Source organism: Balaenoptera acutorostrata, chromosome 1 (assembly GCF_949987535.1).
Source record: "Balaenoptera acutorostrata chromosome 1, mBalAcu1.1, whole genome shotgun sequence".
Taxonomy (NCBI): domain Eukaryota; kingdom Metazoa; phylum Chordata; class Mammalia; order Artiodactyla; family Balaenopteridae; genus Balaenoptera; species Balaenoptera acutorostrata.
Window position 1 is genome coordinate 117,907,189 of NC_080064.1, and position 14,067 is coordinate 117,921,255.

Sequence of the window (14,067 nt, forward strand, 5' to 3'; positions counted from 1 at the left end):
GCCAGGGGTAACCCATTTTGCTTCTTGGACTGAACATTTTGAGGTCCAGGTGTCCTATCCCACCCCCTCATTCCCAGGCTGACTCTGGAGCCTTAGAACCCTCTTCCTACTTTATAGAAAAAAAGGCATCCTCCCCCCACCTTCCCCCCAAAAAGCTGAATAGAAGCTATGGGAAGAAGTCAGTTGAGTATGATAGTAAAGGAATAATTAGGGACGAACTACAGGACTGCTTGAATTTGGGGCCCAGATAAAATTTAAAGTAGGAACCCTGCTCTCTCCCTTCCCAGCCCTCTGCTTTGCTGTGATTACCACCCTCCCACCCCAAACCCCAGGCAACAAGACTGACAGACTTGAGTGCCTACAGGCCACCTCCTGCCCACTGCAGGGATCTCCAGGTCCTTGCAGTTCCCTTCAGCCTTAGGCAGCTGCAGCCGATGTGAGGGAGGGAGGAATAGCACCTCCTAATCCTCAGGCTTCATTAAATTTACTGAGGATTTGGAACCAAATGCTAGGGAGAGGATAATCATAAATTAATGTCCAAATGCACAGAAATTCTTTTGGTGCTACCACCTCCTCCACAGGTGGTTATCCCATTTTGCTAGGCTCTCGAAGTGTTCCCAGGGCCCGCCCCTTCCTCCCCCAGTGCCCATGGAGCACCCACCTGTCATGCTCCCAACTACTACCCTAGAAGGTCAGAATATAATCCTTACCTCCTGCCCCTCTTCCTCAGCATCCTCAGTTGGTTTGACTTTTGTGAGGGCCCCACCTGGGGCCAGCTCGGAAGGAGAGGGAGGAAGGAAGGAAGGTGTGAGGAAGCGGTGAGCAGAGCACAGAATGATCTGGGAGGGAAGGGGACTGACTTCCTGGCAGCCTCAGCCCCGGTTCCCGGTTCCTGCCCAAGTATCCTGTCCCAAGAGTGGCCTCCGCCCAGGCTGCCTGGTGTTCCCTGGGCAGCCTCTGCACTGTTCCAGAGATCAGGAGGACTCTTCAGAGCTATGAGGGCAGGAGACTTCTCTATAGGCCCTATGGAATTCTAAATCTTAGGTGAGGAAAGCAACATGGAGGGTGAAGGAGCCAAGCTTCTGCCAAGCCCCACCTACCATGGCCAGACTACAACTGGACAATGGTTGACCAGGGAAGCTTGAGAACCAAGTAAGGAAATTTCCCCCAAACTCCCCTGCCCTTGGCCCTGCTGCCACACCCAGGCCTGGGCAAATGGGATCTCTCCAGGGAGGCAGGACACTAGGCTGCCTTTCCCTGCTCCCTTACCGGGCCTTTCTCCTATCCCTTCTGTCTCTTCTTACTCACCACTCCCCACATCCCTCCTATCCAGTGGTGTCATTGTCCTGACAACTGAATGGGGGGGGGGGCACCCAGAACTGAGGTTGCCATGGTAACCACTGAGCTGAGGCTGCAGCCTTCTCATCGTGGACTCTGTGTGCTCCCTGTGCCCCTCCCCCCCACCAGGATTCCTCATTTGCAGCCTCAGTCTCTTTCCCTCTCCCAACACCAGTTCTCTTCCTCCATTCTGTAGGCTCCCCTTACCCTTCCTCTTTTCTCTGGATGTGAGCCTGTGATTATCTGCCTTCTTACACATACTCTCAGCTGGTCAGACACATACACACAGACCACATACACTCAAAGCCACACATCCAGCCCTGGCACATACACATCCATTACCAGAACATCCAAACACACCCACATATACCAGCACTGCCTCCTCCCTGTACCTGTGCCCACACCCAGGGATCAGCATCCATACAGAGGATTCTGGCACACACACATTCCCACCCCCATTTCTCTTACGGGCCTCACTGTATCTGTTTCACTCTCACAGAGAGCTCCTACTCACCGCCCCCAGCCTTTGTGGGTGGGTGTCTAATACACATTAATCCCTTCCCGCCCACCTCCCCTGTAAGTCTGTGTTTTCAATTCAGAGTCCTAAATCTTAACTCCTCCCAGGAGATACACACACACACACACACACACACACACACACACACACACACACACTCTCCTCCCACAGGATCTCTGTATTTACAAACTCTTCTTCTATGTGAAAGCAGGGCACTATGGTCCTAAATCCTGTCCCATTTTCCAGCTAAGGGCTTGGTCGCAGGGTCTCCTCGACTGAGGCAGCCTTCTTGAGGGCATCTTGCCTCCTTCCCATGCTGGCCTTTTCTCTTCAGCTCTCTTCACACACCCCCTCCATTATTATCCCCATCTCTGAAGCCTGTCCCCATCATTCCCCTTGTCTACATTACCCCCCCCCCTCACCGCTTTTCTGTCCTTGGATTATCAGTGGAGGGGGGCGGGGGCTGGGCTCCAGAGCCTGCTGCTGTGACCTAGATTTCAAGGCGAGACGGTTCCTGGTGCTGACAGTCAGAGAGCATTGTTTCTGGCCCAGCCTGGCAGGGCCACCGCTGGGCCCTCTGTCTGGTTGCACCTGGGTGTGCAAATGAGCATGTGTATAAGTGCCTGTTTCTTGTGGGGCTCATGCTGGCCCTGCTGCCTGGCTTACTGTGTGTTTGTGTCACAGTGCCTGCCACCAAGGGAGGCTTGTTTGTTCTGGTCCAAGTAGGGGGCTGGGAATGGGGCCTCCTGGGTGCATGCTTCTCTCCCTCAGTTTCCCTGCATGTAAGTGGAAATAAGGAATATGGGGTGTGTCAACTAGTCCCTTTCTGCTATATTCCCAGCCCACTGTTGGGGTGATTTGTGGGCAGTCTCAGTCAAGTACAAGGTCATCTAGCTCCTTGCCCCACCCCTTAGTCTAGCCACAGAGTGTTTATGGCATAATTTACTTTTTAAAATGCTTTACTTTTCTAATTATAAAAGAAATATATAGTCATTGTGGGGAGAAAAAGCCCCTTTTTAAAACTCACCACTGGAGTTTCACATTTTATCAAATCCAGAAAGTTCATTCTAAGGTCTGACCTTCTTTCTTCCTGTCTTAGCCACAGTCCCTATCTTAGCGGAAGGAGGGCCTTGAATGTCCTCTCCCTTTTCACCTAAAACTCTTCATAGAAGAGGGATGGGGTGAAGGCCTAGATGAGATCCAGCATTCCCCAGCCCCCTGTGGGAGGTCACGCTGAAGGTAGTGCCAGCCGGATGTTGATGCAAGCAGAAGTGGCAGCCCCCTTCCTGACAGACTTTCCCAAAGCTGCATCTGAACCCCTTCTCCCTGCCACCCAGCCAGCCTGGGAACTGGGCAGGGGGCCAGAGCCAGCCGCTTGGTATTCTTGGGCGCGGGGGCTGTAGGCATAGCACAAAGGCTAGGAGAAAGGGCTGTGTAGAGGCCCAGCAGCAATCAAGGGAGAAAATGGGCTCCGCAAAGGTGGGGGTAGCCCACTGCTTCACCCTCCCCACCCCCATCCCGAGACCTAATGACTGAATACAGGGCTGAGCACGGAGGGGCCAGGGGACCATTTGACCAGGCAACTAGGCATCTATCCAAAATGAGTCATTAGTGGGGTGGTGGGGAGTTGAAGTGAGGGACCCCCTTTGCTTCTGGGAAAGAATGGAAGCTAGAACATGAGCTCCAATCAACCTCCCCCAGCCCCTTCTTTTTAGCTTCTCACTGCCACAGCAAGCCTCTCCCTGGTCGTCGTTTTGGTGTGTTTTGTTTTGTTTGACAGGGGGAGGGGTTGCAGGTGGGTGGGGCGATTCTGGGGGGGACTTGGAGACTGCGGGTGAGAAAGTCGGGAGCAGGTTGCTATGGTAACCGCCTCCTCAGTCGGGGAGCTGTTGCCAGGGTTACTGTTGGGGGGGGGGAAAGGAAGAAAAAAGATGGTGGGGAGGAGGTGTGACTTTTCACTCTAGACTCCAGCCTGGGCCCTAGCTTCCCAGTTTCTTCCTGTCTACTCCTACCTCCCTTAGGTCTTCCTTTTCTCCCTTCAGTCCTAGCCTCCCCAACCTCTGTGTTCCAGGCACTTGCCTGGTAGGGTAGAGGAGAGGTGGGTCGTGCCAGTGAGTGAACCAAACCCTGAACCTCAAGCTCAGCCTCCTCTCCCTTTGTTCCCCCCAACCCCAGTCATGGCCGAGTACGGGACCCTCCTCCAGGACCTGACCAACAACATCACCCTTGAAGATCTGGAACAGCTCAAGTCAGCCTGCAAGGAGGACATCCCCAGTGAGAAGAGCGAGGAGATCACTACTGGCAGTGCCTGGTTTAGCTTCCTGGAGAGCCACAACAAGCTGGACAAAGGTGGGGGAGGGGGACACAGGCATCCTACCATCAGCCATTCAGGCTCAGTTCATTCAGCAAATAGAAATGAGCTCAGAGCTCCTATACAAAGTGCACTCCTTTCTGACAAGGCAGGATAAGAGGGGTGCTCTAAGAGAGTAGAGGGGCTCTAGGGCAGTGGTCTTTACATTCTTCACGGTGCCCTTCTCAGTAAAAATATTATTCAGCAAAAAATGTTACTCAGATCCTACTGTGCTATCATATATACAATAGAACATTAAAATAGAACTTAAAAGTGATAAAACTTTAAAAAGTTCTAACATTTTCTTGTTCACTTTTAGAGACCATTGCTCTGGAAAGGCCTTTGGGGAGGAACTGGTATTTAAGATGGCCCAGAAGGGCAAGTGGGATTTCAAAGGCAGGATCCAAAGGAGGACATGCTAGGCAGAGGAACATAGTATGTTTAGAAGTGGCTGGAAAGGTAAGACTGTGTTGTGAAGGGCCTTGAGTGATAGGGTATTTGATAGGTGAGGTGAGTGACCTGAGAGCGCTTCAGATACTAATTTGTAGCATGGAATGAAGGGAGGGAGGCTGAAGGAGGACATGCTACACTTAGGACAGGGGTCCCTAGCGGTCCTATTAGGAACCAGGCCGCACAGCAAGAGGTGAGGAGCGGGCGCGAGTGAGCGAAGCTTCATCTACTGCTCACTCCCCATTGCTCGAATTACAGCTTGAACCATCCCACACCCCCCGCCCACCCTGTCCATGGAAAAATTGTCTTCCATGAAACCGGTCCCTGGTGCTAAAAAGGTTGGGGACCGCTGACTTAGGGGACTGCTGCAGTAGAGAGGAGGAGCCAGGCAAGAAGGCATCTGCAATCTCCTAGAACTGGCCAACCCATGGACATCATCCCTCTGGTCATGTCTGTGCCTTCTCATTCAGAATTACCCTTCTCACTAGGCCCAGAATTTCTCCTGGGTTGTCTACAGATCCCACCCTTCTGGTCCCACATGTGCTGCTGGGAAATTCTGATGCTTGCTTGGAGGAAAAGTGAAAGAGGGACAGGGTGGATGTTGGGTATTTGGAAGCCCGGTTAATTTTTCTCTTCTCCCCTCCACTCAATGTGGAACCTGGTATTTAACCTAAATCCCTCATTCTAAATCTGTAATCTAGAAACTTCACTCATCAATGATCTGCCCTTCCTGGGAATAGTCCTCTGTACTGTTTTTTGGTGCTTTAGCTTTCTTTTCCTGGCTTAGTTGCCCCTCTTCTTCCTGTGTTGTCTCCTCCAATAACCAATGTGAGCAACTCAGTCTTGGTTCCTGAAGCCTAATCCAGCAGTATAGGGGAAGCTGACCTCTACAGCCTAGCTCTGACCCTCAGTCTCCTGCCTTCCTCCAGACAACCTCTCTTATATCGAGCACATCTTTGAGATCTCCCGCCGTCCTGACCTACTCACTATGGTGGTTGACTACAGAACCCGTGTTCTGAAGATCTCTGAGGAAGATGAGCTGGACACCAAGCTAACCCGTATCCCCAGTGCCAAGAAGTACAAAGGTAAGAGGCCATGCCTTTAATATGTACCTCTGCCCCTCCCATGGATTATCTGTGGAATACCTGAATTTTGGGAGAACAGAGGCTTATGCTCAGTTAGCCTGCCTGCTGCCTCCCATGACTTCTGTCCCTGGACACATCCCTTTTTGCCCCCAGACATTATCCGGCAGCCCTCTGAGGAAGAGATCATCAAATTGGCTCCTCCACCGAAGAAAGCCTGAGCAAGGGGGAGGAAGAGGAGGAAGGTTGGACCTTCATCAGACCATTCTCTTCCCCCATCCTCCAGGGGAGGGGGCAAGGGCATCCCCCCCCATCTACCCACTTACTAACCTGGTCCTAACCCCCTTACTGTGCGCGTGTGTGTGCGTGTGCGCACGCTCTGGCTGTCTGTCTATATGTCTAGCTCATCTAGTTCCTCCTCCTTGTGAGGGGATGGGGGTCAGGGGCTGGGGGTGGGGGAGCTCAGTTTCCCCACTCTAGGGGGAGTTGGGGGCTATTTCTATGCAAATAGAAATGGGCACATTCCTCCTACTTCCCTTTCCTCCACTCTTCCCCCACCTCTCTAAAGTGTGGGAGCAGAAAAGGGCCTGTATTTTCCTACAATGAGGCGGCGAGGTAGGAGTGAGGCATGGGAGAGGTGGGTGAATCTAATGAAAAGCAGTGAGAGGGAAGATGAAGAGGCTACCCAACCCCCACCTGGAAGGGGCAAAGAAAAGCCAGAGTTTGTGTTTGTACCCCAAAGCTGGACTGGCTGAGGAGTCCAGTTTCCAGTTGTTCCTCAGGTTGGAGGGCCTGGGCACCAGCAGGTCCCTTTTTGCTCCCCTCTCATGGGCCTACGGTGGGTATGAGCCAGGGACCTAAAGAGAGAGGATCACTGGATCCTTCCCTGGCCCCAAAGTTCAAACCCCATGGAGAACCCAGCATTAGATACCCTCCACCCACCTCTGCTCTGGAGAGACTGTGCTGGGAACATGCCCCATCACTGAGCCTGAGTGGGGATGAAGGCAGAGAGGAGTTCCCTGTTCCACTCCTTTATTCCTACTCAGACTGTTGCACAGGAGTCCGCTGAACCTAGGGAGGTTGGGGGATCGAGATCCTTAGGTTTTAACTCCAATCCTGCTCCCACTTACAGAGTCCCAACGTGGTTATCGCAGGCAACCTTCCCTCTCTCCATGATCTAGAACCCCCTCTCCCCCAAGCCAGAAAGAAGGGAAGAAGCTAACTACAGTGTTTTCCGTTGCACTGATCCCCAATTCAGTTCAGGAGGGGACTCAGTAACCCCTCTCCCTCAATATCCTGGCACCTTGGGCTTGTGAACGCCTCCTAGCCAAATCACTGGAGTACAGTGACCCCAGCCTCCTGCCTGTCCCAAGATAGCCCTCCCCACCCTGACCGTGCTAACTGTGTGTACATATATATTCTACATATATGTATATTAAACCCGCACTGCCATGTCTGCCCTTTTTTGTGGTGTCTAGCATTAACTTATTGTCTAGGCCAGGATGGGGGTGGAAGGGGAATGCCACAGTGAAGGGAGTGGCAGAGTCAAATTGCTACATAGTCAAAACAAAAAAAAACTTTTTTAAACTTTAAATTCACATGCACTCTCAAGAGGCTATTTAGAGAAAGTTTAAGCTAGGAGCTTCTAGGATGTGGGAGCAAAACTTTAGTGGAGGGGAGAGCTGGCTACTGGAAGAGGGAAGAAGCCAGACTGGTTAGAGAGCACCCTCTAATCCTAGCCTAGCCCAGCCCAACCTGCCTGTCCCCTCTGGCCACTGCTGCGGACACCTGCCTTAACACATACACCTCGAGTACTCCACAGTTTTGCCTTAAAGGACCTTCCCAAGTTTCCCCAGTCCTGTCTGGCTTCTCCCTCAAGGAGAGAGAGATACTTGTAGAATTGGGAGGGGGGAAATAAGCAGGAATTATCCTTCCAAGCCAGGATATGTTATGTGAGAACAAGTCTGAGAGAGAAAGGGGGTGGAGGGAGGGAATATATAAAGAGCCTTCCTTTGAAGAGAGAAGAGGATGAGATGGGAGAAGGGAGACAGGGTCATTTTCAGCGGAGTCTAGCAATTTCTCTGTAAGGCAAAATAATCTAAAAAGACTAACCTGCCCTCCCGCCCCCTATACTGCTGTGAGATTGCCCTTATCCTGTGCTCCTCTGTCTGCAGTGTGCACGGCCTTGTTCTAACCCTGGAATAAAGGTGATTGATTGTACTGTACCTAACTGATTCTAAATTTGTGTGAATGACCGGGATTTTTAAGCCTTTGGATGACTGGGGAGGGAGAGCAAAATTTACCCCCAAATCCTTAACTGCAGCCTGGAACAGAGGCCAGGAAAATACCCCTAGTAGGATCTCTGCCCTCTCTCATTTTCTAAGTATCACTGAACTGTGGGGCCTATTCCACTTACACAGTCTCCCATTGGAACCCAACCACTGGAAACATGGATATCCCAGACTGGACTTCCTAAAATTGTAATTAAGACCAGGGCCAGGCACCTATACTGAAAGGAACAAAAATAGCCCATCATGAATGAATGGCTCACATATCACACACACAGCAGCAGTCAGAAGAAAAAAAAAAAAAAAAAGGCTTTACTGAGAGAAAATACACAACAAATTCCAGAGTGCATGGTTTCAGCCCACTCCATCACCCCACCAGCAATAAGAATACAGACCACTCACGGTCACCACACATCCACTACCTCAGGGAGGAAGTACAGCAGCTAACATCTGGTCTGAGAGCTGCTAGGAAAAGGGGCAGGAGGAAGGAGTATCTGAAATTCTACCCTTTCACTCCTCCCTTCCTTCCTGGCCTGTTCTAGTAGAATCTGACTGTCCCAGGATGCAGAATTCCTGGTTGGGGGCAAAGAAATAGCAGCAAAAGCATTTAAGGGCAAGAATTCAACTGGGACTTTCATAATTAGTGACCAGTGATAAAACAGGTGTCTGAGCCCCAGCCACCTTACTCAATCCTTAGATTAATGACTTGTCCCTTCAATCCCAAGATAGGAAAAGGTAGACAAGGTATAAAGTCAAACCCAGGAGGTCTTTCCCTATACTCTTCCATTAGGAAGGGAGCTGGTGTGGAGTTGGATAGTTTAAAGAATCAAGCAGCTAAAGGTAAGAGTGAGTGTGTCTTCTGTCACACACAGTATTAGGAGAGACGGTCTGCAGTGGCAGAACCCTTCCTGAAGTCACAGTTCAGTCAAGTTTTGAAGATGAGCCAGTCTCTGGTTAGCAGAGCCATCCTGGGAACCCCCACAAGACTTAAGCAGAGGTAGGATATCTGGAGCAAAGAGATGAAAGGGGCTTCCCAACCCTGAAACCATGGTAGGAAAGCAGGAAAGGGCAGAATTCAGGATCCTTCCATTCTTGAGCCTCCTAAAACGTAAGGGTTAAGCCCTAATCTCCAGTGGCCATGCATAGAGGGTAGGCCGACCCCAGGTGATACCTCCACATCATTACTCTCACTCACTCTCTCCTGTAAGTCCCTTTATTGCAGTCATAGAGAATATATAGGTATTTAAACTTCAACAATAATTTTAACGTGATACATCCAATTTTGACTTGCTTTTTAATATATTTATAGATATAAAATTAGGCCTCTAACAGTGATAGGGACAGGGAGATTGCTGCCACCAAACAACTTTTTTTTTTTTTTAAGTAACAGAAGAGGTAATGACCTTCCTATTCTTCCATTTCTGTCCCTCCTCCCACCTGCCCCCAACCTCCCTCACCAGACCTACTGAGGGGGTGATGGGATGAAGAGAAGAGAGTGAAGCATACATAATCAAGTGCAAAACACTGTGATAAGTACAGAGAATGAATGGGGTGGAAAAGAAAGTGAAGAGTGTGGGATGGTTAGGGGCTCTAAGGACTCCCCAGAAAAACAGGATCCTGGGATGGGGTTGCTCAGGGGGAAGAAAAAACAATGCAACTGTCATAGAATTTTAAAAAATAAAGGAAATAAAGTCAAAAACCTAAACCAAAGAGAGAGTGGCATTTCTACCACCCCCAGTCTGGCCCCTTGGTACTGAACAGCCAGTTATCCCCCCACCCCCCACCCAAGAAACAAGGGAGATCAAAGAAAAGGAAACCCCGTTCCCTACCCCAAACCAGTTAACAAAATAGGCTCCCCCCTCCCCCCAAAAAAAGGCTTTGGGGAGAGGCCATTTCTGCCAAGTCCTATGCACCTCTCCATGGAACCCCATTCCAGGGCTCAATTCCCACTTCTAGATACTCTGTAGGTTTGCTCCCCTCTGGCTTGTCCTCCTGGGATGTCTTTTTTTTTCTTTTTTTTCTTTTCTTTTTTTTTTTTAAATCTAAAGCAAAAAAGTCCAAAGTGCGTTTCTGCTGAATGTTAGAGCCTGGGACAGGAAAGGGCTGCCCAGGCAGGATCGGGTTGGCAGCCCCAGCCTGCCCCTCCTGGGTACGAGGCCTCAGGATGGCATGCACTGCACCCGGTCAGGGCCCTCCTCCTCGTCCGATGTATCTGAGGAGCTGGGAGACTCATCCGAGTCTGCGTCTGTGGCCCCAACCCCAGGTTCTCGCCAGCGCTGTAGGATGGAAAGGCTTATTAGTAATTTCCCTGGAACAAGGATAAGCCTGTTAGGTCTTAGCTATAATTTACGTGCTCTAGGCCAGGGGTCAGCAGAATTTTTCTTAAAGGGCCAGATAGTAAATATTTTAGACTCATGGGCCATATCTCTGTCACAACTATTCAACCCTGCTGTTGTAGCATAAAAGCAGCCAGACAACACATAAATGAATGGGTGTGGCTGTAGTCTAATAAAACTTTATTTACAAAAAGCAGGCACTTGCCCAAACTGCCACAGTTTGCTAACCCCTGCCCTAGGCCTCTTCTGGCACAAGAGAAAAAACAGAAGACACCTGAGATGACTTATTTCTTCTCAACTCCTTCCCCACCCTCATGCCTTTGCCTTTGTGAAGACAGCCCTGTGCATGCGTGGTGATGGAGAACACAAAGCAGACACCACCTATTTCTGCTAGTGGCTCTTCCAAGGCTACATCAAAACTCTGATGGGGATGGGGAATAATGGATAGGAAACCAACTAACTCCACCTGATTCCTCCTAAAGCAGTGAGAAGTATGCACTGGAACATTTTACCCTCTTGAGAGGGTCAATGCCCTTGGGAGCTCACTTCCCACTCCAGCTTACCCGGTGATGGCGTCTTTGTCTCAGGTGATGCATGAGGAACCAGAGCATGTGGCTATCAAATAGGTCGGTGTGGTGTAAGCTATCTTCATCCCGTTCCCGCTTGTTCTTCTTAATCACCTGGAACCAAAAAGGGTTGGGGAAGTGGGTAGTGAATAGGAACCCTGGACCTGATCAGAAAAGGCTGGTGTTCTAGCCCAGTAAAATCTTCCCTTAGAAACTACTGAGCTGGAGTATAGCTAGATTCCATTAAGAAAGGATGCCCCAGGTTCATCCACTGAGAAGATGGATGATTCTTCCTAAAGATGTCCCCTCTACCATAAACTAGATGCACTTCAAGCTGCACCCTGGACCCCTGGACTTGGACTGTTCCTAGAGAGGCAATGACAGGAATGTGGGGGAGGTTAGGAGCAGTGCCTTTAAAGAACTGTACAGCAAGTTATTCCTTCCTATGACAATGAAAACTCCTCTAACAGTATGTGGATAAGCAGAAAGAAGAAATCTATAGTCAGCTACTTACATCCTTTAACCCTGTAAGTTCAGTGGAAGTTTCAGCTGTGGGTGCCCAGATCTTGACATCATGGTCTAGGCCACTGGTTGCCAGCACAGGCAGGTGAGGGTGGGGCTCAAGACAGTTTACCTGGTCAGGAGTAAAGGAAAACATAGGCTCAGGGGTATGTGGCAATACGGTTTAAAAACCACTACTCACCTTGAACCAAACAACTGTCCTTGATAAAAGTTAAGGCAGCTGCTGGGAAGACAGGCCCACCCATCATAAGCCTAGGCCAAAGGGCCCTCGGGGTGAAAGAAACACTGGACACAGACTGGGTATAAGACCAGGCCTATCTCTCACTTCCTAGGTTTAGGTAGGGGTGGCCTCATCCTCAGACATAGCTCTAGGGGTGGGCGGGTGACTGGCCAAGCATACTGCTGGCTTCACAAAAAGGCAGTGAGGTTCAGATGACCTCATTCTCTCCAGCTTCCAAAGCTCCAACTTGCCCCAGTCTGGAAAAAAACATCTCAGTGGCTTTCACCAAGTGGCAAATACATTTTTAAAAATGAAGAAAGCAGCAGCTGCTGCTGAGCCCCCAGAGAAGACTCAGGGAAAAATTACATTCCACAGTTTACTAGAACTGGAAGAAGGCATAGGCTGGGAAGAGGCTGAGCCTGAAGAGTAGTGGGGTAGTGGAGACACATATCTGCTTGAGAACCCTGCACACCCCAGGAGACAGCATTCTGCTGCCTGCCATGAAAGCACAACAGGCTCAGCTATAGGACAGCATGGTACAGTGAGGCAGCTTCCTGGGGCACCCACAGCCTCAAGCTCAGCCACCCTCTGGATATATTCACTGAGCAGGAGGAATGAACTGCAGCAGCCAAGGCAAAGGCCTTCTGGCTTAGGCAGCCTCCTTCTTTCCAAAGGCACCCATGCCCCCTACTGTCTGACTTGGAAACATCAGCCTTCCTGGCAGAGCAGGGCAGCTACCACCCCCACCGGAAGAGCTGGTCCCAGATCTAGCTGCTAAAGCATTTTTGGGCTTTTAGTCAGATGAGGAATAGATGGCAAAAGCATCCAGAAGGAAGAAGGTGTGGTCCTAGCCACTCTTCACCTCACCCCACCCCACCCCATCTTGCAGCTGCAGTACAGTCCAAGAAAACAACCCCTGGCAAACAGCCTCTTAGTTCTCTCTGGACCAACCTTCTCTGCCTCGCCTGCACATGCAGAGAGCAGCTGATGGGAAGGCAGGGTCAGCGTGGAAAATAAAACTGACATACTGACTTCCAATCTTCTTTGTCTTCCTTTTTACAAATAAATTCTCAGAAAACACTGAAGCTAAGTCTGAGTCTAAGAGTAAAGCAGAAACCACATTTCCCTTCTTTCTCCTTTTACTCCACATATCAGCTCATTTCAAAGTTTGTATTTGGGCTCTTTTAGGCAGTGTGGAAGAGGTTCCAGCATCTGGAGCAGAGGTGGCACTAGAGAGAAAAACTCCATTGCCAGAAAATATTATCAAAAGATATGTGACAACCTAACACATACAAACTTGAACTTGTTCATCCATCTCCAGATAAGCCCTTGCTACCCTTCTAAACTCTGACCTAGCTGTGCTTGACAAGTCAGCAAAACAAAAAGGCACAGGGGAGAAATTCCTTGGAACTTAAGACTAAGGACAAAGCCAATGGCAAGAGAGTAAGTTACATATAGTACCTGAGTTGTAGCTTGCAGGAGAAGCCAACAGAGAGCTTCTGGGCCAGAATACCTGGTCACTTCACCCGACCTGTCTGCATGCCAGGACTTATCCTGTCAATAATGCCTGAGCAGAGAAAAGAGCTCTGGCCTTAGACGACTGGGCTGAGGGACGCAGGGGATGGGATAAAGGAGCAAAGTGCTTTTGGGAGACTAAGGATTGTCCTTTGACATCATCCCCCACCCTTGTCCCCGAATGGAAACAATGAAAGGACTAGAGTTTGAGCCAAAAACAGAATCGAGAGACCTGGGCAAGTTGGATGAGAATTTCAAAGATCCCTCCTGGTTCTAATAGTCTACTTAATAATATAGTCTGCATTCAGGCTGGCACTGGTGACCCCACTGCTGGGAGGTTAGCACAAAAAATCAGGAGCCAAGTGAGGACCACAGAGATCATGCAGCTTACACAGAGGCAGGAAGAAGCCAGGAATCTCGCTGCAGGGTGCAGTCTTTATACTTCTTGTTCTAGTACCTCACTCTTATGACCACTAAAACTCAGGCGTGGGGCCCACCCATCCTATGCAAATGCCCTCCCAACCTGAGCACCTGGATTAATTATCAAACCCTGACACTGGCTAAGCTGAAAGGAGATTGGCCTGTAGAGTGATTCTGGACAACAGACAAGTGCTGGCCTGGGGGAGGGCATTCAGCCCTGCATCTCTCTAGAATGCAATGCAAGACAATAGTTTATGATCAATAAAAGATTCACTGGCCCCTTTTGGCTTTCTTATGACTACATGCCTACTGTAGAATTCTCATTAAAACTCCAGTGTTTTGGGTTTGTTCACTACAGATGATAGAAGAAGACCTATGGAAAAGTAGGAAATGAAGCAGGCAACAGTGAGACACACCTTCAAGTTCTAGACTCTTCTCCACTTATATTCAAGCCATAGAAGCC

The 14,067-nt window shown here is 49.8% G+C and overlaps 2 protein-coding genes across 10 annotated transcripts in view; one reads left to right on the plus strand and one right to left on the minus strand.

Annotated features, from left to right (window-relative positions):
• The window catches only part of PEA15 (proliferation and apoptosis adaptor protein 15), a 9,771-nt gene extending 1,809 nt beyond the window's left edge, over positions 1–7,962 (plus strand). The window contains exons 2-4 of the mRNA XM_007171775.2: positions 4,031–4,204; positions 5,585–5,740; positions 5,894–7,962. Coding sequence (XP_007171837.1) covers positions 4,033–4,204; positions 5,585–5,740; positions 5,894–5,958 — 393 coding nt within the window. The 5' untranslated portion in view covers positions 4,031–4,032 and the 3' untranslated portion in view covers positions 5,959–7,962. The remainder of the gene's footprint in view (positions 1–4,030; positions 4,205–5,584; positions 5,741–5,893) is intronic.
• A 1,262-nt stretch (positions 7,963–9,224) lies between these two features.
• DCAF8 (DDB1 and CUL4 associated factor 8) overlaps positions 9,225–14,067 on the minus strand; it is a 42,599-nt gene continuing 37,756 nt past the window's right edge. For all 9 annotated transcript variants that reach the window (XM_007171768.3, XM_007171771.2, XM_007171774.2 and 6 more), the window contains 3 exons: positions 11,442–11,561; positions 10,925–11,041; positions 9,225–10,301 (listed from right to left, as the gene is read on the minus strand). In XM_007171768.3, coding sequence (XP_007171830.2) covers positions 10,185–10,301; positions 10,925–11,041; positions 11,442–11,561 — 354 coding nt within the window. In that variant the 3' untranslated portion in view covers positions 9,225–10,184. The remainder of the gene's footprint in view (positions 10,302–10,924; positions 11,042–11,441; positions 11,562–14,067) is intronic.